The sequence below is a fragment of the Platichthys flesus genome, chromosome 5 (assembly GCF_949316205.1).
Source record: "Platichthys flesus chromosome 5, fPlaFle2.1, whole genome shotgun sequence".
NCBI classification, from domain to species: Eukaryota; Metazoa; Chordata; class Actinopteri; order Pleuronectiformes; family Pleuronectidae; genus Platichthys; species Platichthys flesus.
This window is the reverse complement of record NC_084949.1, coordinates 3,536,124-3,561,656: the sequence shown is the minus strand read 5'-3', so window position 1 is coordinate 3,561,656 and position 25,533 is coordinate 3,536,124. Positions and strand designations below refer to the sequence as shown.

Genomic DNA, 25,533 nt, shown 5'->3' with positions numbered 1-25,533 from the left:
CACAGCTCAGCAGTGATGCCCTTATGTGTTATATGCACTAACAGAGTCTCACAGCTTATGCATGTGTAGTTCACAGGGTATTACATTTCCTCATCTCCAAATTTCCTTGGATGTGCATTTATACATGTGTGGCAGATGCTACAAAGACACTCCAGCGTGTGTGAAACCCAATCGTCAGTGTATGGCTCAGTGACATGGAGGCTACTACTGTTGTTGCAGTAATAGTAACTGTAGCTCTGTATGGCTGCTGTTCTACCTGGGGACATGTACCAGGAACTCATTACAGACTCATCACTCATCTTGATTGGTGGTAACCAAAGGGCCTGACGAGCTGCTGGGCAGCATCAAGAGTAATCTATTTGTTCAGTGTTGATGCACTGATAGATGACTAGTACCCCTGGTAATGTTGTATGGAGGGGCTTTCCACTGTGACTCCAGTCAGAGCAGGTCAGGTGAATCTGAAATTTAAAACTTTCTCTTGATTAAATAGGAGGATATGCTTGGATTCTTTGGCTGATTCTTGCCATATAGTTCATTGTAAGAGCTTCATAAACTGAATTGCTCTTTTTTCACTTTATCCAAGCAGCCTATGCATGTGTTTATGTTGGTGTTGCTCTAACAAATCAGTAGTGAGTAATGTTCCTCTCAAGCTAATATCATCAGCCACACAGAGCCTGCAGCAGGGGTCATTGTGACTATTAACATATACACAAAAACCTGGAAGTAAGATGGTGGTTAAATAGTTATTTCTGACAATAAATCTACTTCCTGCTCTCTGTCGCAATCACAGTCAACATCCCTGTGCCTTTTTTAAGGATGTAGATGGAGAACTACCTAAAATAAAGTATTAACGTTGTAAGAGTTGCTTGTTGGCCGCTAATAAAGTAAAATCTTTGAGGGCACTGAAATTATATGTACCTGACAACAATGGCTTAAATTGTACATTCAACAGTGTGTATGTATATGCACCATTAATATAACTATTTTGTGCCTTCTTAATAAAATAGCAGTTTTAATTACCAATAAATCCCAGCGTATCCAATGGGTGCATTCAAGAAGACTGTGTGAAATATATGTGTTAGAGAAAATATAGATAATAACAGCAAAAACCGATCAAGGTCTGGTTCTCTCTGCCATTCAGCTGAGTGAAGATGCTGTTTGTAAACCTATGATGTCTTTCATTTTAATTGACTCATTTTAATTGAAATTTTCAACACTTCAGACATTAAATTAGATTCAGAGGTCTGGCACAATGCTACAATTAAAACAGTTAACTGTTTTTTAATTCTACTACTACAAGTAATAAAATTAGCTGATTTGGCTGATGGTTTTTCCAACAGCACCGGAAGGCAGCACCAAAACCTTTCGTCACTTTGGGGGCATTACAACAAATCTCTGCTGATCAAAAGTGACTAGTGGCAGAGCTAGCAGCAATAGCCCCTCATTGCACCCCCACGAAAATCTAAGATTACTTTTCAAATCCAATCGACACCAATGCTAACACTCTATCCTCTGACCTCTACAGTCACTGAACACAAGCTTGTGCAAACAAGTGTATTCTATCAAAAACAATGCTCTTTTTTACCCAGGCCAATGTAGAGACACTCTGCTATCAAGAATTCACACTGTGATGACCTGGCAGTGAAAGGTGAGACAGCGGAGATGATATGGTCCGGTTGACGTCATCAACTATGGCCCACTAGTCCCCCTGTTGTTACCGCATTCTCTAAAGCAGCAGGATAACGCAACACTAATCAATAAGGTATAATATTGCAAGGCTTCATACAATGCAGCACAATTTAATTCTGTGACACTTCTCTGGCAGTGGAGGAGGGCGGGCTGCTGGAGAGGTATAGAGACATGCAGTGTATATTGACTGAAAGCAACCAAGATGCTGTTCATTACTGGCTGGAAGTTATTGTGTGGGCGCTGTCTGGAGGGGGTCCTGTCATGAGGATGCAGATGGAGGCCTCCTGCGTACACACATGCACACATACACATACACACAAACACTAACACACACACACACACACACACACACACACACACACACACACACAAACACACACAGAGATTTGTAAACTGCCTCTAACCTTAACCAGGACTTCAGACATTAACTTTTCCCTATTTAGGAAGTTTAGCCAGTGTTTATACTGGAAAAGGTCCATAAGAGGTAACAACAAACAATTGCACGCACACACTTTGTATGTTTGCTGGACAATTAGGGTCATAAGGGTTGTTTATGTGCACATGTGACAGGATCTGAATCCTTTGTGCTGAAAGGACCGTCATCCCACAACATGCTATCTTAAATCCGAGGAAGTAAGACATGGACTACACTGACACATGCTCCTAACAACTCCACCTGACCCTGACACATACGTTTCAGTCACCTGAGAGAACTGCTGAGGTCTCTCTCTCTAACTGCTGGTCTCGTACAACACAAAGAGAAAGAAAAAAAAGAGATTAAGTAGGAAATATTTTAGGTTGTGGTTGGTGGCTCGCATGCTGTATTATTTATCTATTCCCCTTATTTGGCATTTAATAACCTGAGGCATATCCCATGACATTACTGAGATCAGATCTGTTCTGAGAAGTTAAGAAACTTCACTTTGTTAAAATGGTATCTTCCCAGCTTTTTCACATCTTTGCATTTAGATACTGAATCAAATTCTGTTCAAATGGAGCCAGACGCTCAGTCGAATAAGCCTGTACAGCCGCAGACGTTGGCCTACTTTCAGTCAATCGGGAGCTCAGAAGTACAGCTCCCACACACTCGGCAGACTCAATTATGCAACCAACTCAGCAAACACTGCTGGGATGTGCTCTGGTGCATCCCACCTGAGAACAGCAGCCAGCAGAGGTGCAACTTTAAAAAAGCATAACCTTATCATCTGTAATTTACACCTTTCCAAATGGTGAGTGATCATCACTAAATCACTCTGATTTGGAACAATATAAATTTACAAACAGATGCAATTCATGTGAACACAAACAAATACTGATGAGTGAAGTTGAATGTAACATAGAATTCTGAAAATAAGGACCCCAACCATAGGGCATAGTCAAAGGGTTAACATTTTATTCTATATGTCTTAAATTTATAGTGGATAAAAAAAAGACAAAAGCACTCAAATTATTTCTGACAATGGCTGGGGGTCACCATAACAACACTTTGTATTTTTCTTATATAGGTTCCAGCCGAACGCGCTCCTTTTATCATTGGGACTGACAACTGACTCTTTCCACTTGTAAACAGAACTTTTCTGAATGTAAATTCTCAGTGGGTATCACACATTTTTACTGAATAATTGTCTCTTCTTGCTTTATTATTGGGTTAAAACGCTGCTGTTTATGAATAAGTGGGCATATGAATAACTGCCCGCTGCTTTGAATGTGTCAAATCGAGTCATACCACTCAGCAGAGGGAAGTCAGCCATGTTCTGTTGCTTTCATCAGCAAATCCCTGAGGAGTTTGCTAGTTACACAGGCAGCCATCAGGTAATACTGTGTACTGAATGCACACATTAAAAAAAGTAATTTCATGAGGAGTTTGACCTTGATCCCAAAGGAAAGGTGCCTTAGTCTTATAGTCTACTCTTCCTGCTGTCTTAAACAGGGATAGGCTATCTAATTGGATTATTCTTGGGGCTTTAATTAGACTGATCAGGTGGTCAAACCAGTAGAGGCTGTGAGAGCAGGGACTTAACTTAATTCATCAGTTCACATTTATAAAAGCACTTTAACATGATAACGATCCTTTGAAGGGAGTTAAAATCCAGTGCTCGTCTGTTCAGCTCCTGTGTCGCAGTGGTGAGGGGGCAGGGAGGGTTACACACACATATATCATGATGGGTATTGGCGCTTGTCAACACAAGGAGCATCAAACAAAAGACCCTCAAGGCCAGAAGCTGCAGCCAACACCCCTCATGGACGTACACAATGTAGCAACACTGAACGTTCACATGGACACCAATATTCAGGCCCTATTCAAAATCAGACACTATTTTGATTATGCTGTTTACGTTAGCTGCTAATAGAATATTCCATTCATATTCTCATTAGCATGTTACAGAGTACAGGCTCACAAGTCACGCCATTACATCCGATATTATTCGGTTGGTTTTAAAACTTCAACCTGGGGTAGTTTGATTTGCGATCCTACCATATACCATCTTTATGATTTTATTTTTATATCTTGTTTACTCCCAGGGCCAGTTGGCCTCTATAGTGTATGCTATGTAATCAGTATGTCTTATTCGGGTTCATGCATTTAGAAAAATTCTGTATATTATTCAGACTATTGTCTTAATGGGGTTAATATCAGAAAGCTGTTATCCATGCAGATGCAGTCAGTGTTTACTTCCACTGTTTATCAAGTGACAGTAAGCCCACACTAAGCTCATTAAGAGCTCTTCAATAGACAAACCTATACACTGTCGTATTCACACAAAGTCCTGAGCACAAGTTGTCCCACAAAAAGGTCAACACCAGCCTACTGCAAGATGATATCAATCTACCAAAAATACTCAGCTAGCTGTTTAAGTCTGGTAGCCACAGATAATCAAGTGAGCTGGATGCTCCGCCCTCAGTGTCAGCATACAGGAGAACGCAGTGGAGGAATCAATGGAGATCAATGTATTGATATCGCTGCAGCACACTCTGTGTCTGTTTATTAATGAGGGGGGTAGCAAAGGGAAACCCCACATGTTCCCATCAGCCTTCAATGAATCTGCCCCTGGGTCCCCCCCCCCACACACACACACACACACAATGTAAACAGTTTATATCAATGTAATGTGGGTCTTCCTTAGAGGGCCTCGTTACATCCTGTTTGATCATCTAAAGTGAAGGTGAGGCTGCTGCACCTTCAGACCTGTATTCTAATTACCGGAGTGACGTCACTGTGAGCGGAGAGCAGGCTATAGTAACAATATGGAGCCTGGAACACAGTCAATGAATTAAACCTCTCAGCACATGACAGAGCGCAGCGTTTAAGCCTGAGCGATGCAAGCGCGCACATCAACACATGCAGCGTAGAGACACATGCATTTTTACCGTAAAAGGCATTTCGCGTAATCTGGCCACCCATAGCTTTATTCCTTCAGTCCTGCTTCTGTCCTGCTGGGATCACTGGGACGCCACGGACATGACTGCACATCCGAACGGCAGCAGCCCCGCGTCGCTCCTCTCCTCCTCCGTGTAGATGCTGCACACACTGGGAGCAGGGACTCACACCCCCTCGCTGCTACGCATCCGCGAAGGCGACACCCTCCTCCTCTCCTCCGCCACCATTCACCAGGCTCAGCCTCCCTCCCTCCCTCCCCCAGTCCCACTCTCTCGCTCACATTTACATAAGGGAGGAGACTGTGGGTGAGCGCTTTTTAACGCTGTCACTGCCACAGTCTGATGGAGGTTGGGATGTGACAGGCCCGGATCTACACTGCTCATAATGGGGGGGTCGATCCGTCCTTCTTATGAATCGATAACGGGTTATTCAAATGAAGATATATATTAATCAGAGACGTTTTTTTTAACCGTCTGGATCCGGGCCCAGAGGTGAGCGAGAAAAAATAAACTTCATTGAGCGTCTGTACGACAAAGAGGATTCAACCCAATCATTTGATCCTTTTAGTAGGTTTGAGCCAATATTTTAATGAGTGAATTTGAATACACTGCATATCATTCCCCATATACAAAAACAAAAGTGATAGGCCCACAATGTAAGTCTAAGTATGGACCCGGGAGCCTCAGAGAGCAAGTGGTCACATTCTTTGCTCTCAGCACTCACTCCTCCACCTTTCATGCTTCCTTATGTGCCTCGAGCTGCTGGCAGACAGACTGGGGTGAACCCTCAAGAGGAAAGCCTCTGACTTGAGCTGTCATCACGTATCCGTGGTGACCTCATGGCCCTCAATCTCAGACGCCACTGTGTTAACTCTGGGCCTGAAGCTGCAGGCTCTCAGATAATGTCGCTGTGAAGGACACACTGGGGTAAACCACATATATGAAATACTGCTATGATTATGTTAACCTTACCAAAAGCCAGGAGTGTGGAAGAGGTATTAAGTGCTTTTGCTGTAGTTGGACGTACAGGGAAATATTTTGCTCTCTAGCGGAGTTAGATGAGAAAATTGATACTACTCTTGTGTTTGTGTGTTTAAAACCACCCTTGGTAGTTTTAATGCCTTAAAATATCAGCTTAAAATATTATTTTTTTGTACACAACTTATAATAAGGAGATTGCATGTCTGTTATTGTCCCATCGCCCCCCTGGAGGCCTGGAACTGCGCTACGCAACTCTGGTTTACCATGGAATATTAGCCAGACTTTACGACATACATCACACACTAGCAATCAGGGCTGGAAGCTAGCTACAAGAGATAACTAGCTCACCATTCTCAGACATCTATGGCAGAAACCACGAAGAGGACATTGTCAGAGGAAACAAAGAAGAGGAAGAGTAAGAAACTTTTCACTCCTCGCCGAGAGCTAAAAGAGGCCAAAGGAGCCAAAATAGCTGCGGTCCTGCTGTTCTTATTGGAAAAGTCAGTCATAACTTTGGTTTGTTTGCTATACTGTATCTTGTGCTGTTCTGCTTGCTTGACTGGCCTGTGCAAGTGGAGTTGTTGACTTGCTAGTTAATCACCAGAAGCCAGAAGTCCCAGGTTTGGTAACTTAGCCCAACTCAATCACATTGAGTTGGGCTAAGTTGAGTGCAGTAGCCTTCATTTGAAAACATTTCTATCATGGTTCTATGACTTCTGAGGTTACTGGTTGACAGGTTCCTTCTATGTCAGCTTGTCAACAAATGCAAATGGCTCAGACGGCAACTCATACTTACGACCGTAAATATCCCTCCCACAGGGGGAGCCCAAGTTTAGCCAAGAGCAAACTCGGATTGTGTCACATCGCTTTGTAGCCGCAGATAACAGCTGGGTGGTTTAGCCGCATTGAGCAATTGTGGCCGACTCTAGAGTGTACGCATTATTAGGATAAGACTTCCTGCTAACCTTGTCACAACTGATTAGCTCAAACTATCTTATATCTTGTATTACCAGTCCGTAGTAGCTGCTTCATGGATACAAGATACAAACTATAAATCAAATATATACTATAAAATGACCTGTTCATTTTATTGTATATATTTGATTTATAGTTTGTTGTGCTGTCACAACCAGTTGTGGCACAATGACTTAATTTAGGTCTTTGGTTACAGCTCTTTTCACAACGTGAGGGATACTGCTGATGTTACAAGTTCCCTATATCTCTATTGATTTACAACTAGAATTTATTTTACAACTTGACGCTGTACAACTCAGCTGCTGAATGTCATTCACATTCCCACCTATGAGCAATTGAGAGTCTCTAATTGACCTAAGCTGCATGTCTTTAGACTGTTGGAAGTTGGAATACCCAGAGAATAGGTTTGGTTTTAAATATGAAAAGATGTTTAAAGAAACAATAACTAGTTTCATCAGAAAAGCAGGCAGTTTAGGTCATTTAGGGATATGATGAAATTACACACATAATATCCTTTGTTGAACAGGACAGAGCGGGCTCTATAATGCTGTACATATTTGTTTATGTTTAAAGCATTACACACTAAATCCTGCAGGTAATAATATTTACGTGTCCCCATTTCCCCATCAGTTTGAATGATACTGACCATGCAATCATAATAAATACTCAGTACTTGGGCCCATCTGGGATGTTGATCAAAATTTAATTAGGACCACAAGGTTTAGCTTGCTAAATCAGACACTGTAGACTTATGCACACATGGTGCACACATTTGAGGTGAGGACAGTTGGTGGAAAGTGCTTATATCAAAATGAGAGGCTATAACGACATTTGGTTTTGTGTATCTCCTCTGCAGAGAATTGGAAAAACCTTGATTCAGAAATCTGGTTGATTTAAGTCACTACAATACTTTTTTTAATACATATCAAACAACTGAGGTTATCTTCCTCACTGCATTCATCAGTTCTGTACATCAATACAGTTCATCATAACAATTTAGGTTAATGATTAGTAATAGCAGAGTATTACCCTCAAGTCAAAAGACATATTTTTTCTTTATATTTTTTAGATCCTGAAAAAAAAAAAAAATCTAAGCAACAAACAATCAATGGATTATATAGTCTCTATGGGAATGATGCCATCTCATTTAGGTGTTACAGTTTTTTGTCACGCTTTGAGAAGAGCTGTGACTGGACGCAGGCCAGACGAGTTACAGGAAGAAACATCAGGCTGGGGATTAATGTGGCCATGTCAAGTAACCTTGGAGATACATGCTAGAGGAAGGGCCTGAAGTGAAGTGCACTTCCTCTCCTGGCTTGGTGTGGGTGCTATACATGCATGCATGTCTAGAACATCCTTCCTTTGTACAGTACCTGTTTCTTCCTGTTTTAATAGCGCCGACACGACTCTGTCGGCCTTAACCTTTAAACAAGATTGCCTCCTCTAGTCTGCAGTCTCCTCTGCAACATGGCCTCATCACTCGGCCTGTACTTAAAATTGCATTATGTAACATAGCTTAGTCAGGTTGGCAGTAGTTCAGCTGGTATCAGAGGAGAATATGCACACAACGTCTCTGTTGATGCACTGCCTTTCTGACAGGTTACATATTTTATGTTAATTCCATCCATATTTCTTTGGCTTGAGGGGACATATCTGGCCAATACCTCTAGCATTGTCAACAGATGTTTCTACTGCTCTGTTCTGCTTTAGAATTCTGACAGTCCCTTCAGAGTTATCTGGTGTTTGCATAAGAAAAGAGGCTGCACATATCTGGACGAATACAGTACATTAATATGGAATTCTGAAAGCGCATGTGCTTTTAATGCCTGAAGCATTTTTTCAAGACTGTTGTGATTGGAGGAATGATGTCATCGGCCTTCTGCTGAAGCACTTACTCCGACCTACATATTCCTGCCTACTGTCCTCCCATTTGAGTAAAAATTTTCTTTGAGTAGAGAAGGTAGAAGTTATATTATGTTGAGGCTATATGTGGGCTCCCTACTGAAAGTTATCATATAGATAAGATATACACTACAAGAGTACAAGACTAAGTATATATATAATAAATACTTTTTTATTTAACTTGTCTGCAAGTCTTGGGGGGGGACTCAATGTATGCAAGTTTTACCAGAAATAATTAATCAATTAACTGATCAGCCAATTGATAGAAAATGCGTCTGCATATACAGTAATTTGAAATCGGAATATTTTTTTGTTATAGCTCCTCTAGAGTGGAGTTTTCTCCCTTTATTCTCTTCTTAAATTCTCCTAAAAGTGTTTGTTGCAGAGTCAACTTGTACGAACATGCCACGCCAGATCACTTCTATTTTCAGAAAAGTGTGTAAACAACATGCATCAACATGATGAACTCAGTCTTTGGGGATTTCAAAGAGCATATAGGAGGAAATTAGCACGGTTAGCCTTGCACTCCAATAATACAGTATTGGGCTTCGCTTACTGCCTCACGTCAGTTAACAAAGAGTAGAACTTCCCAGTACCGACTGAATGCTCTGCCACAGTACAAGTGCATGTATATATGTTACAGATGACCATGGCTAAAGGTGAGTGGGGGAAACTCATTTTTAGCCAAAAAATAAATAACCAAAAAATAACAAACAAAAAAATACAAAGGAACTCAATTCCTCCATTCTCGAAGAGGGCCCAACCTAAAAAAACAAGGCCTTTTACAATTCAATCCACAGCATTCTCACCCCCTCTCCCTTCAGATCACACTCAGGTAACTTTGACAGATAGCCAGCAATGAGAGTTTTACTACCTGGACAATGCTTAATCGTGAACTGGTAGGGCGGCAGGGCGAGACTCAAGATCCTGGCACTTTGATGCTGAATTGAATGCATCCAATTCAAGGCTCAGCCGGTCATTCTGCGGTTGGAATTCCTTCCCAGCAGGTAATGACGTAGAGAATCAACTGCCCACCTAATGGCAAGGTCCCCTCAATGGTAGAATACTTCTTCTCATGGTCAAAAAGTGTCCTGCTCTGGAACAGAATGGGCCTCTCCGAACCTTGACTTAAGGTGTTATGAGCCAGAGAGTTTAAACACAACATAACATAACCAAAATTGTAGGTAAATGATCTGAAAATAGCTTACATGGTCACAATTAATTCCAGCCAGTCATCTGCCTGTGCACTTTGATAATGCGCATGCCAACTGTATTAAATAACAGCACAGTTGAGTGGAAATATATGATCCATTAGTGAAAACTTCATTCGATTAAGAGCTGACTAATTTCTCTGGACTCCTACAAAGGTCTGAACCACTCATAAGTTCTCGTCTTATAAGTTAAAACTGAGATAATTGGTTAATGAAACAAGCTTTCCTTCATCACTTGTAAGCACAACTTAAGTAACAACCTGTTTTGTACGAACTGTTCCCTCATGAGGCCCATTGTTTGTCAAGTAAGCTTTACCCCTACTTTAGCTGCTGTTAGCATGGGACCTCCCCAGTGCCTGTTTTAATTTGTTGGGCACATTCAATAATTCGAATTAAGCAGCCCTACAATCAATCCTAAATGATGACCCCTGTTGTAATGCTACAAAACCCACATAGTTCAGGGTGAATAGTTATTTATAAGTGTCAAGTAACTTTTACTCCAGAAACAGATGCTCCGTCCCAACAGTCTAAAGCCCTCTCCTCAAACCTTTAGACCACAATCTATCCCACACAATGACCAATACATTTGGCCTCATAACCAGCCCTCAACTATAGAGATGGCCGATAAGAAGTCACTTTTATCAATTATTTTTGCTGGTGATGGTCATGCTTTAGGGAAGCACTGATGCATGATAAGCAAGATCAGACAATGTTCATATTCATCTGTTTAGAAGGCTACAAGTATTATTACATGAATGTCAATGACATTTGGTGGTATTGGGTTCCGGAAGATTAAATACTAATTTGAATCTCATTCCGAAGTGGTTGGCACACAAATCCTTCCTGTCTGTCCACGAGTATTACAATCTTTTGTGGGAACCCATTTTATTTGACGACGCCACTGTTGTAAAACAGCGCTCTGTTGTCTGACACAGATGGAGAAAAATGTGTGGCACTAAATCATGAAGCTGGCTACATTAAAACCAACATTACGTCTGCCAACGTACATGAGGTCACCTCTCTCTACTCTCAAGCACAACGCATAGACGTGAACCAGCAGCAGGCACAGTGAAGTCACAGTAACAATAATATACACTCAGTTAGTCACTTGGTTATAATATAGACTTCCTTAAGGGTGGAGGACCTTTTTGTCATGGTTGCAATAGTAAGCACACATTTATGGAGCAGTCATGGTTCCTCAACACATACCAACCCATGAGCCTGTCTTTATAGGACAGTCTCATTAAAACAGAATATAAGTGGTCAAAGAAGGCACAAGGGCACAGAGAGTAGGTGCCTTCTATTTTTCACACGGCCTTCTCCCTAACTCTCTATTCTAACACAAGAGACTTTTATATTAAAGTTGGCTTGATATATAAAACCATTTACCATCAAAGGTAAGTCAAAATGTATGTACTGTAAATGCTGTATCTATGTGCTCTGTTCATACAGGTTATCTATGGTAGATGGACTGTAATTCTATGGCTTTTGACCACTCAAATCGCTTTACAGTGCAAACCACATTCACTTATTGACACACATTCATAAAGTGCTACTATATTCAACACCTTTTCTATCAGACCACTCACACACTGTTTTTTGCAATTGCAGTCCCTAAAGGTAGAGTATGTATAGTAGTACATAGGTTGATTTAGGTGAAGTAGAGTTTGCTTACTTCTGCTTAGATTTATCAATCAATCAATCAATCAAATTTTATTTGTATAGCCCATATTCACAAATTACAATTCATCTCATAGGGCTTTAACAGGGTGTGACATTCTCTGTCCTTAACCCTCAGCAAGAGTAAGGAAAAACTACAAAAAACCCTTTTAACAGGGTAAAAATATGTAGAAACCTCAGAGAGAGCCACATGTGAGGGATCCCTCTCCCAGGACGGACAGAAGTGCAATAGATGCCACGTGCAGGAGAACATCATCAACAATCAAAGTCTCTAGCAGCATTGATGAAGCACAGTCCATGCTCAGCAACCATCTAGACCACGATCCACCATCCAGACCAGACGCCACTTCAGTCCTCAGTCACCGTCCACCGCCGCCCACCAGGAGGACCCATCACAAGCCACCACTGCGGTCCTGGTCCACCGCCCGTGCCCAATGCCAACGCGACACAGGGTCCGCCACCAGCACCACGATCAGCCCACATGACTCAGAATCCGCCACACTGGATCCAACACCGCGACCCCCGGTGCGCGATCCACAAACCGTAATCCATGGTGCGGCCACAGAGGCCCTGGATCTGCGGGTGATAAAGCAAAGGGATTCCGGGGAAGGGGGATAGGGATGGAGAAGAGGAAGGAGAAGCTGGAAAGAGAAGCTCCGTGTGTCATGTGTCATAAAATAGAACAAGTAACGTTCTGGCGCACTAATTAGCTCTAACTATAAGCTTTATCAAAAAGGAAGGTTTTGAGCCTACTTTTAAACGAACAGATGGTGACTGCCTCCCGAACTGAAAGTGGTAGCTTATTCCACAGCCGAGGGGCTTGATGGCTAAAAGCTCTGGCTCCTACTCTACTTTTAGAGAATTTAGGGACGACAAGTAGGCTTGAATTCTGGGAGCGGAGTGCTCTAGTGGGTTTATAAGGTATTAACAGCTCTTTAAGGTATAAAGGCGCTATATTATTAAGGGCCTTGAAGGTGAGGAGGAGAATTTTAAATTCTATACTAGATTTAACTGGAAGCCAGTGTAGCGATGCTAATATTGGAGAAATATTTAGTGACCTTGTTTTAGCTTTATATCTTTATGATCCTCGATCTTCCTGTCTCTTATTGGCACTGTGTGTAAGTAAATCTACTCAAAACTGGACTAGTTAAACATACTCAGCCAATAAAAGTGAATCTCATTCAGACGTCTACTTATTTCATTATCAAGGTAAAATCATTAAATAAAAAACAAGCTAGGCTAAGAAAAGAAAAATTACTAAAAACGTGAGAAGGGTTTAATGTCAGCCTGCAGCCTTCAGCCATCTAGTGGCTTGATAGTCTGACATGGTGGCGAATGATTAACTAAACCTCATCACCACATGTCCCAGCATGCCTCACTCTTTGACAGCAGCTGGCGACCAGACCTACACCAATATTGCCATGACAACCACAGCTTGAAAGGAATTACGTACGTCTAACAGAGACGCTATAAGCACATACAGTCCATTAGTCCAATGAAACACAGAGTCCATGAACAAATCAAGAAAGTGGGATGAGAAGAAACGATAAATAGCAGTTAAGAGGAGTAATTGCACAGCAACATGAGAGCTGTGCAGAGCTGGGTCTGCTTTGCCTTTCTAAGTGATTCGTATAATTTGAAAGGGAATCTGGCAGCAGATGCTGACTGGCAAATTGAGTCTCCTAAAGTTGGTAATGTCAGAGAGTGCTGCACAGCACATGTGTGCAAACAAACCCTTCTATTCAGCATAGCCTCAGGAGTCCCATCACAGGGTTGTTTAGAACAGTGGAGCCTTGGACAGATCCAGGAACAGGACAAGGTGGGGCGAAATAGGAGGAGAGGTGGTACACCTGCGAGAAACTAACACTCACATTTCTGTAAAAGTCACTTTGGATCATTATGCGATATGAGGAAGACAAAATGAGTAAAAACTGAAACACAGAAAAGAAAGGTGAGAGATAGTGGGTAGGGGGCATTTGCACAGTCACTGCAGCAAGCATTGGAATAATGATGGTTTCCTCCTTTCATAAATCCAGCCTTATTGCAAATCCCTTTCTTTCTATTCTGAGACATGCCCTCAGCAGGTATTTCAGATAACTACACTTTTAGTTATTAACAAAGGTGAAAGTTAGTTCGAGGGCAAAGGATGTCTGGTGTAATGTAGTACTTTTCATCAGAGTTGTAGCAGAAGAAGTGGGAAGGTGATAATTAGATCTGTCACTCTGGTTTAATATCTCTCAGAGCTGGGCTGAATTGTTGCAAAGAAATGCCTCATTGTCTCTGCTGCTGAGCTGAAACCATTTCCATGTCTGATCTTCAGCAGCAAAATGTGCTGGTGAGGAGTGATGGGCTTCAGTGGGGTATCACTTTGGATTTGAAAGGATTTTATCTGGTAGTTTAATAAGGCCACATGCTGTCTGGTGTATATATTTTCAAATATTATCACTTTAACAATAGCCTAGAGCCAAGCCAAAGGGTCTGTGAGGCTGCACAGAGGCACTCAGAGCTAACTGCTGGCACTGAGAGCGCTAAATTGTTTATGTAAAGCAGGTGCAATGTTTACAATATAAACCATCTTTATTAAGGGTGTTAACATGCAAACATTTGTAATTCGGCCCTTTCAGAAAGTAAAATATTCCCGAACTAAAAGACCCTTTAATTTCCTCATTTCCATTAAAGTAATTTCTAAGAGGGGAAGCACATCCACAGCTCAGATCGGCATGAAACTCTCTTGGTCCAATAGTCGGTCCAAAAGATGAACAACTTTGATTTTAAACATCAGGTTCCATCATAAAAAAAGTGTTGAACTCTTTCTCTTGTTGTGTTGCTTTGTTTTCCCTTTTGTAAGTGTGACTTTGCTCCTTAATGTCACATTTATGGATAGACCTTGTAAGGTGACCTTGAGGGCTGTGAAAGGTGGTTATATCTAAAATTAGTTATTATTATTTTATTCTTCTTATTATTAATCTAATTGTTATGTTTCAACCATCACTGATAGTCATGAACTCTGACCAAAAGAATGAGATTGCAAGTAGGAACAGCCCAAATTAGTTAGTTTTAGAAATAGGGTGAAGAGCTATCGTTTTTATAGTTTCAATTGGGAATTCAGAATGAGGTAAAACTTTCAGAACACACCCGGTTCAACTATGCAGCTAATAGTGAGCTTTAGTGCTGGTAGGTGGCTTATTGTTACTTTGGCTATAGGGAATGGCTGGGTTTTCCCCATGTTTCCAAACTTTGTGCTGAGCGATTGGCGGCTGGCTGCGGCTTCATATTTATCACCCAGACAGGAGCATGGTACTGATTAGGGATGTGCGGATCAGCTCTGACGACATTCGAATCAGCACGTATGCTTGACTCATCCTCCCATCATCCACCACAAGGAATTAGTCTCTCCAATTTAGGGACCTGCACCTGCATGAACATCCCACTCAACCTCTACTGGTGATAATATGGCGACATATTACATTTAAGAAGGCTGGTTTTAACTAAATTCACATTTATTTGACTCATGGCCATGACTTGTTATTTTGTGGAAGCAACATAAATAAAACTTGAGGGGACTTATGAAGCCTCTAGGAAGAGAGATGAAATGTTTCATTTAATTACATGATTTAGCCATAATGAGCTTTAGTTCGACAGACACTGTCTGCACTGACTCTGATTGCGGCCATACTGTTGTGGAAACGTTTGCAATTAACAGTCAATAAAAATGTATGGACCTTTTTTCATTGCGCTTGACTGTGATATATTGATGACAGGGTATGTCTGGCGTATCTGGAAACAGGGAGAGTTATTGGTGGGGATTGATCGACAAACCAGACATTGGTGTAAACTTACCTTATCCTACCCATTAAGGAACCAGGTAAAAGTGTAAAACTATTTATCTCCTGTTTTTCAATTGTTTATTGCATAGGATAAACCTACTGTAAGGGAAGGATAAAACTAATTATATCTGGTTATCCCACCAACACACCCAGTCCATCTCAATCTCTCCCCATTTTCAGCTGCACCAGACACATCTTGTCACCAGGATACCAAATGTGAAGAGATATACCTCCTGCGCATTGGTCATGTAACTGCACATGGCACGTGCACCTTGATGGAAAAAATATGGTTTAATTGACTAGTAATTGAACACTGCTAAAAAAGTTGGACTCTGCCTCGTCTCAATGATTGCTCGCTTGCAGCGCTCATTGCAGAAATCCACAAGATCTTTGTCATTTTGATTTTATAGAATGTAAACAACATTTCCACATTATTTATTTTACCCACCTTAACCCACCTGGTATTAATCATAAATGTTGATATTTACAACCCCACCGACTTGTACTGATCTTCTCATCCTCACCATCTAACTAAAAAGCTGAAAATGTCACTCTAATGCTGGCACCATAGAGGAAAAGTGGGACCTCGACCTTTGACCTCCAAATTCTGAACAGGTCATCCTTGAGTTCAAGTGAGTGTTTGTGCCAGATGTATTAAATAATGTTGACCTTCAACCACCCAAATCAAATCAGTTAGAGCAGAAGCCAATTTGAGAACCCAGCAGGGGATTCACCACGAGCTGTTGATGACGCCTCGAATGCAACAGACGCAAATATGAAAAATGAGGAAAACAATTATCTCCAGAGGAAGAAGTGGAGCTACACACGTGGAAGACATGATGACAAAGATGTTGAGAGTTTTGGGCTGACACTGTTGTCAATGGGCTGAACACAAAATCACATGAACACTGCTGCTGAAACTATACATTTCTTCCTGCCTCTGCCTGCTTCACTGATCCTCACCTGAATCCCACAGGGAGTTTGCTGCTGTTGTGAACGCGTCTTTGCAGAGAATCTCCCGCTTCGTTGTCCATGTATCAAAGGAAACTGCTGAGAGGGTCTGGACCCAATTCTTCGGGGATCATCCTTAGGATAAAATGGCTTTAGTGAACGTATGTAACAAATTTGAACTAATTGCCTCAATGTTCTTGAGATATAATGTGCACAAGCCAAACATTTTCTTTGTGAGGCCACACCTGCCTTGACCTTGAACTGCCAAATTCTAATCAGGTCATTCTTGAGTCCAACTGAGCGTTTCTAACAAATTTGAATGAATTCCTTCAAGGGGGTTCTTTGTTGTGTTCACGAGAATCGGACGGATGAACAACCAAATAACATAATGCCTCAGGCTACTGGCTATTGCCTGCATGGAGGAGTAAAAAAAGATTTTACAAGGAAACTTTCCTGGAGCGCTCCTGTCTCCTACGTGCAGTGGTACATGTGGTTGTAATTCATCCCAGAACAAATCACTGAGACTTTTAAATTGCCATTCCGATCATGATGGGGTGTTTATTGTTCATTACATTAGATTAACATGGGACAGCTGCTGCATGGGGAAATGTGAATGTGCTTGCATGGATCTTTGGCGCCATCAGTCATGTGGCCGTGCCGGTTTAGAAGGTTTCCAAACCATGCCGTCAGTCAATCTGCACAGTGCAACGCTGAGTCATGTCACATTTGGCAAATGGATAGTTTCAGACACCAGGATAGATTATCAGGGCTTTCTTTTAACCATTTTTGTGGCCTTCACTTTGTTTTTCCTCTTCTTTAATCACGGTTACAATTGGTGTTCATCTTCCTTCTCTGGGTTTTTATGCTTTATTTAAATCCTTGACAGCTGGATGACAAATTAAATAAAAACAAAACAGTTTTCTTGAAAGTCCTAGGATTGTCCCAGAGCGCTTTTATAAATCAGAATGGAAGACACCACAGTCACAGCTTTTTATGTACCTTAATTTGATAACCTTTTTTAATTAGACATAGGAGAGGCCATCAAAGATATTACCCTGGGCTAATCTGATTCTCTTCTCGTTTGGGACACCATAACAGAGAGATGAGCAGATTGAGGTGCTGGTAGTAGGGCATGTTTTTCTTTTGTTCACACAGCTCAGACCTAAGTGCCAGACACAGGAAAACACATGTCTCATTCTTTGCTTTGAGCCTGAGAAAAGCGAGAAAAAGTGAGCGGAAAGGAGTCACAGAATTCAGCTGAGATCTGATTGCTCCGGGGTACAAGAATCAGGACATCATGAGGAGCAGGTTGCTTGATACAGTATGCAGTGCCTGATGCAGACACAGTTTTCAAGGATTTTCTAAGTATGTGCTGTTCAGTGTGTGTACAGGGTTGCAGGGCATCTATGAAAAGTACTGCATTTACCTGTTAAAAAATGCATTTATCTCCAGTTAGATATCCTGTAAATAATAGAATAGTGTAATGCAGTATAGGTTTATAACAAGTAATACTGGTGACCAGTCCAGGGTGTACCCCTTTGCTTGCCCAATGTCAGCTGGGATTCTGACCTCCACAACCCTAGAAGGATAAGTGGTATTAGTAATGGTTGGATGGATGGATGGCCTTTGGTGAGACCCTGCCATTGGAATATTTACTTTTACTTAAGGACCCTGTTCAGACATGTTAGCCAGGCACTAGTGGAGTTGGTGATGAGAAACTCAAAACCTGACTCCCCTCTCACCTCTGCACAGCCGGCATGGCACACTGAGAAGTGAGCATTGGATTGTCCGCTCACAACAGTTAAAGAAACTGTCAAACACCAGACGTTTATTCTATTATGTAGTAGTAAAGAGCCCGCTACGCTAACCTCTCTCTGCGTGGTTCTTATACAGGCAGTCATGAAAATCACGGGAGTCTGTCAACATCCCAAACTAAAGGCAATATTTTCATCAAACCATTACAAAACAGACCCTCATTCCAGACAATGTTGTTTCTGATTGTCATTTTTATTCTTCAGAGATCCCGACAAAGGTACATTGTTCACTGGAACAATAAAGTCCATCCATCGTATCCGCCCCTTCTCAGTTTGTTGCAGTTCACATTACAGTCACCAAACACTAAACTAAAAAATGGATCAGCTTATCAAAATTAAATGAATGAACCCATGTTTAGCTAGATATCTAGAAAAGTTTTAGACAAAACTGTTGTACTGAAAATAATTGGATTACTAGTAGTCAGCTATAATATTAACCAATAATCTGCTGCGAGCCTGAGAGGCTGTAGTGCTGTTTAATACTGATCCACAATGATGCTCTAACGACCTGTCAAACAAACTTCATCTTGTATTATTGCTCCTGAACTTATGGCAAGCCCTTTCAGAAGGACATCAGAGTCTGCAGCTCTCTGTTGGTCAGGATTGTCAGGATAAAATAATGCCTTCCATTAACAAACATTAACATCATTATGGCTATAACAAATCATTTGGACAAGCTGTGGCTGGTTTTCTTTGTAAATAATGTTCATGCCCTAACTTGAATCCAGCATTACCTCTGATCCAAGGGAAAGGGATGATATTAAATGATGAATATTTTTCCAACTAGTTTCCAAGTAAATACAGACCATCTTACCAAAGACAATCCATCCATCCGAACATTACTAACACCACTTATTCTTCGAGGGTTGTGGAGGTTAGAATCCCAGCTGACATTGGTCAAGCAGAGGGCTACACTCTGGAATGGTCACCAGTATATCACAGGGCCAACACAGTTATTTTCAGACATGCCCTGAACCCTACACAATGTCCTGAGTGTTTTTCCTTCCAGCCCTGTAGCAAAACCTCGGATAATATCAGAATGAGCCCATTTGAGAATACAGCAGGATATTGTCTGGAGGATTCACAACCAGCAAGTGGAAGCAATGCTGAAAATAAAAGTAAGCTAATTGGAATAACTATTTTGGTGGTAAGGGCTAACGCTGATGTTGAGGTGCTCTACTGTGCAGATTTTCATGTTGTTGTTGACACATCTGACTGCATTCTGTATATGTCAAAGGCAAACACAATATCTGGATCTGATTGTCCAGACAATTTCCGGACATCATGTCTGGAAACCTACACACACAACCACCCACGCTCACATTCCCACTTATGGACAATTTAGAGTCTCCAATTAAACTAACCCTAACCTGTATTTAGATATATATACATTATTTTCTTTTTTAAATTTTGATATTCCATTTTATTCTATTTACACTATTTCTATCTTATTTTATTGTATAGGTTGTAATTACTTGAGCATTGTTAGAAGAGAGACTCAAGCATTTCACTGCCAGCAACTGCTTAATGTTATTGTTGTGCATTTGACAATAAAAAATCTTGAATCTTGAATCTTGAATCTGCATGAACTGTTGGAGGAAGCCAGAGTCCTCGGAAAACCAACTCTGAAGCGGAGGGAATAAAGAAACTCTACACAAGGTTGGGATTCTATTCACCTTCTTCCTGTTGGGCAAAAGTGCCAAACACTGCACCACTGTGCCTTCCCCCTCATTCATTTTCTGGGCTATATACAAACATAAGGCAAGCTGTTTGTATATTATAACATGGTGGACCATCGTGGTTGTTTTGACAGTAGTTGTAGCTGTAAGGGATCTGAATATCTGATTAAAATGGAAGTAAATGTAAATCATCTTTACTTATATAGCACTTTTCTATTCTTGATGACCACTCGAAGTGCTATACAGTACAGTTTATCGCCATTCACCCATTCACACACACATTCACACCATAGTGAATCTATGGTTTGTCTATGAGGGCAATTTGGGTTCCAGTATCTTGGAGGACACTTTGCCATGCAGAATGGGAAGACTGGGATCTAACCGCCCACCTTCGAGTTAGAGAACAACCCCTGTATCCCCTCAACCACAGCCCCCAAAGTGCCACTTTGGTTTTATAAATAATGCGGAATCCTTAAAATCATAGCAGGGATCAATTCAGGGACAAGTGACTACAGCTGGCTTTTAAAATTGCTCTTAAATCTTGATCAAAATGGAGGGTAGAGCTGAGAAATCACACTATAATGTTTGGCATGTCGCTTTAGATTAAATTTGTCTAATATTTCCCATTTAAAACACATTTCTGTTTTGACTCACATTAAAATTGTGCTTCCATTCAGAATGTAATGTCACTTTGTCTGCAGAGAAATAATGTTTCTGTGTTACATCATTGTGAGTGTGGCAATGAAAGGACATATTGTGTTTCGGGATGATAGCTCCCAAGGCTGAGCACATGTAACAGGATGAAAACATCACAGAAACTTTCACTGCAGGGCTGTTTCCTGAAATTTGGACTAGACTAAAATTGATCAGAAATATGGTTACGGGTCAGAAGAGGTAAGCCACTTCGGGAAGGCAATTTGAAAGTAAGGACTTTAAGAAACCAATTTTAGGAATAACATACAAACGAGAGAACTCCTTATAAGCTTATGTTACTTTATTTAAAGATATAGCCTAGTAGGGATACGCCATAGCGATAGATTAAAGAAAGATGCTGAACTGCTGTTGCTTCAGTCTTGTGATATTTCATTTCAGGGACAGGCATAAGATTCATCATCCTGCAACTTTTCCATAAAGAAACTAAGTTGTATCTCTATGCCATGGGTCCATGTTGGGTTACCTCCCTGATTGTCAGAGTCATTGATTTATAGTCAGGAGTAGATATCTGTGATATGGCTGCTGAGATCAGCAATATGAGAAAAGACCAAGTTTGGGAAGCACCAGGTCTGCATACCTGACAGTAGGATAGACCAATGGTTAAGTTTGTCATATAATTACATGACTGTTGCTAACAAGTTTGCCATATTAAGTTAATTTATGTCAATGCATTGTGCTAGTTACCATAACTAATTCAACTGTTTTTCATGTTTTTGAGAGCTAAAAGGAGTTAGATTTTCTCTATCTTACACCCAACACAAAGCAGCAATGCAGTTTTAGGACCAGCCCAGTTTGCATATTCCTCTCTAACATGTTTAAATTAAAAATGCACTTTTGCCCTTCTGAGCACCAATGGGTGTGACGCTCTTGTTACATCCCCTGGACAGGTCTGGGGTATAGCTGTAGGAAATAAGAAAACAATCAAGAATACAAGAGAGTCAGTGTTAACATTTAAATTTGATTTTTTTATTGTCCTGCTGTATCTGATAACTAAAGTTCACACGTCAGAATGTGGAGGAGGATGGCATCATGCGGTTGTGCCAATTCAAATATAATAAATTTGAGAACCAGGCTGGCCCAACCCCTATCTTTAAAATGAAAATTCAAACACAATTGCTGAACCAAAACAAATACAGGGGGTAGCCCCAGTAAATAACCTGGTGTGTTTAGACAAGAATAAACAGGTCTGTGGAAAAATGGAGAGGCCATCCCAAACTTACCTAAAGTCCTCACCCATCATCCACATACATTTTTAATAAGCTGCAAAGCAGGACTTAACAACGCAGGAGGCAGACAGAGAAAGACACAAAACGTCCGCTGCTTCTTCTGGTAAATGGCAAGTGTCAACCAACTTCAAAGTGCATTACCGCCAAAAAACTCCAGACGAAGGTTATTTTTATAGAGGGCCCTGATTGCTAATGGTCAGTCTGGAGATTGATTGACCAGCATGTCCAGGAGACCAATCATTGTGAACAAGAGTGGAGGTCAAACAGAGGTGGAGGAGCAGCATGGCCAGTAACATATGGAGATCTCCTTCTTCTTCTTTGTTTGGGTTATTGGCGGGTGGCAACCAATGTCAAGGTGCATCACCGCCATCTATTGTGTTTGTGCACCATTCCTGGTGGTACTGAAATGACAGGTGGATGCGTGGAGTGGACAGAGCAAGCCCCTATTCCATACCAGGTCAGTCGGCCAATGTAGGAGTAACGTCCCGAGTTACAGTATGGAGTTTCACAACTAAGTTTCAATACGGAGTAACGTAGACTTCACTCCCAACTGAGTACACAGACATGGCACCTCAGAAGAAGTAAAGCGTAACCGCTGGTGTCGAACACTAACGTTCTTGGAGGAATGTACACGGACACATTCTCTTCCTTGCATCCCTCCATGCAGCTAGTTTCTTCCTTGTTGTTTGTTTTGGTTAGCCTGTGGTAGCCAACAAGCTGTTAACTCAGCAACAAGTCTGCTTAGTGTTGTGTTCGGTGTGGAGGGGAGGGGGGGTTGCTGGTGGTGGTGGTGGTGGTAGTGGTGGGGAGGGGTGGGGTGGAGGTGACAGTGAGCAGGGTTGGTGGGTTCGGAGGCTGGACTGGTACCGGCTTGGTGGGACTGAGAGACGAGTGCGATCCCATATCAGCGGCTGTGGCTGAGGGATAGAGTGGTCGTCCTCCAACCTGAAGGTTGGCAGTTCGATCCCCAGTCTGACCAATCTGCATGCCGAGGTGTCCTTGGGCAAGATGCTGAACCCTGAATGGCCCCCCAAAATAATAACAAAGTGCTGTGAATAGATGCACTGTATGAATGTGTGTGTGTGAATAGGTGAATGTAAAACTGTACTGTAAAGCACTTTGAGTGGTCATCAAGACTAGAAAAGCACTATATAAATACAAAACCATTTACCCTTTACCATATGACTCATACAGGGGAGGATGTACGAAATTAGACTTTTCAATTATATATTTCCTTGAATGGACTGTATGAAAAAGTCCATGGAGTGACTGTAGTCATACTTTGAGGGTCATTACTGACCCCCTTCAAGTAATTACGGAGAGTAAAAGCCCAGAAAATCTATTTTACACAACATGGGCCCTTTAACTCTCCGTAGAGCAAAAAGGGGAGGAGGAGAGAAAGAGAAAAAGGAGAAAAAACAACCCAAACACACTCTGCTCCTGCCTTGCACATAACACTCTTAAAATTAGGTGTATTTGGCGCTTTGCTACCTTGAGGTAGTGGAAAGCATTTGCACTTTTGATAAACAAAAAACTGGCCTGAAATCACTCAAAGCTCTCTCAGTCTCAGTCACAACTGAAGATCTAATTGATGAGATCGAGAAAAAGGTCTTTAATGAAAGTTGTTTGGAACAAAAGTTTTATTGGAGATTATTCATGCATTTAGAGCCATCTGAACAGAGGAGGAATCACTGATCAGGAATGAGGTTGTAGCCATTAACAGGGGGTTAGTGGGAGTCTGTGTGTGACAGAGGCTTTGTGGTAGACAAGAATGTGGTGAGGTGACCATGTAAACAGAGAAACACAAGGCAGATGTATTGGTTGTGCAAACTATGAGAAACATAGTTGCTAACCTATAAATGTATTCAGTGTGGAGACCTCACATTAGTGAACAATAATTTTGGGGTTCAAATGGACAGACAGACTAAATGCATCTGGAAATCTGGGGATGAGTTAAGTCGATCATTCCTGGCGTGTTAGAGGGCCCTTGTCAAGCTCCTGAACTCTCATGGGTTCCCCTGCTGTGGAGCAACCTAGCACAGGCCATAAATTAAAAACACACTTCTCCCCTGAATTTGATCCACTATGACAGAGGAAAATGTCTCTAGCACAGCAGCTAACCAGCAGCAGGTTCTGAATCCGGCTTCAGGTGATCAAAGTTGACATCGAAAGCAGGCAATCCAGATGCAATCAAAACAAACCCAGAATCCCCAGATGCCACACAATAAACAAAAAAACTGAGAAATTGGAAATTGTAGCCAGAACATAACATAAGGACAGCAACATCTGAGGCTTTAGAATGGGTTCCATAACATCACCTCAACAGCCGATGTCTTTTAAATACATGGTCACTTAATGTTCATGCTAAGCTGAACTGATCAATATTTGATACAAGCTACAAATAATCCCTATACTACTTTATGTATATATGACTAATAATCATTTGTGTTCAGGCAAACATATCTGGGCTGTGAGGATTCATCACATCTGGAGCAAAGTCATCCGACATGCACTCGTACCACAGTGTGATGGTTCACCATTAACTGCCCCTGCGAGAGGTGGTGGTCTAGTGGCAGAAACTTGGACTATGGGCAGAGAAGGTCTCTGGTTTCTTCTCTGGTTCGAGTCTACGGGAAACAACAAAAGACGAACCTGGATTGATCTGTCTAAAAATCCAAGAGTCTCCCTACCCTGTCTAGGGCCCCTGAGCAAGGCACCTTACTCCCCAGACATCTGCTCCCCGAGCGCCTTACATGGTCGCTCACTGCTCTGTGTGTCCTGCACCAGATGGGTCAAAAGCAGAGATTAAAGTTCCCTACCTGCATGAGTGTGCCTTTGCATGTCTGTGCATGTGTTTGTGACTAATAAATGCATCTTAATCTTAATCGTAACAGTCATTGAAATCCATAGAAACAGTTTGAACGCCATATGAATAAAGGGGCTTCCTTATTGCGTTACATATATTTTCACTTGTTTTAAACCTTCCAACCCCTGACCCTGTAAATATGAGGCTGGTCAAGTGAACCTGACCTTCCATCAGTTTCATCTATAACATTAGGGACAGCGATGCAGATTAGCACTGAGTTCTCTTATTCAACCAGGGACTAAAAAGAGGACATTTGAAGAACCTTCTCTCCTCCAGCAGAGAGCATGGAGAGTCTGAGACACTACTGCTGGCCTTCACTGGAAAGCATAAGACTCTGGGTAGTTGTTAAATTGCAGGTGGTTTTATGCTCTACCGACCGGCCCACATTGGCTGAGGAACAGCTTGCGTTTCAAGTAAGCGCCCATGTTAACATATTACAGAGGCCACACTGCCTCAGTTCAGCTGAGTTGCTCCTCTAGAGATTCAAGGTCTCCACGATTGACTGCAAAATAGACAGTGAAAATGATGTTTCACCACAGTTCACATGTTTATCTGTCGGTCACAAAGAAAAAATATTCATTCCTGTACTAGTTTCAAAGTAAAAGCGTTTCTGTTGAATAAATCCATTAATTTATTTTAA

At 41.5% G+C, this 25,533-nt stretch overlaps 1 protein-coding gene across 2 annotated transcripts in view; it reads right to left on the bottom strand.

The window, feature by feature from the left end:
- Positions 1-25,533, bottom strand: part of neurl1aa (neuralized E3 ubiquitin protein ligase 1Aa) — a 73,941-nt gene that overhangs the window by 35,319 nt on the left and 13,089 nt on the right. The window contains exon 1 of one of the 2 annotated variants that reach the window (XM_062388884.1): positions 5,059-5,205. The exons of the other annotated variant lie outside the window; for it this stretch is intronic. Within the exon in view, the coding sequence (XP_062244868.1) occupies positions 5,059-5,092 (34 nt within the window). The 5' untranslated portion in view covers positions 5,093-5,205. Of the gene's footprint in view, positions 1-5,058; positions 5,206-25,533 lie in introns of those variants that run through there. 2 annotated transcript variants of the gene reach the window in all.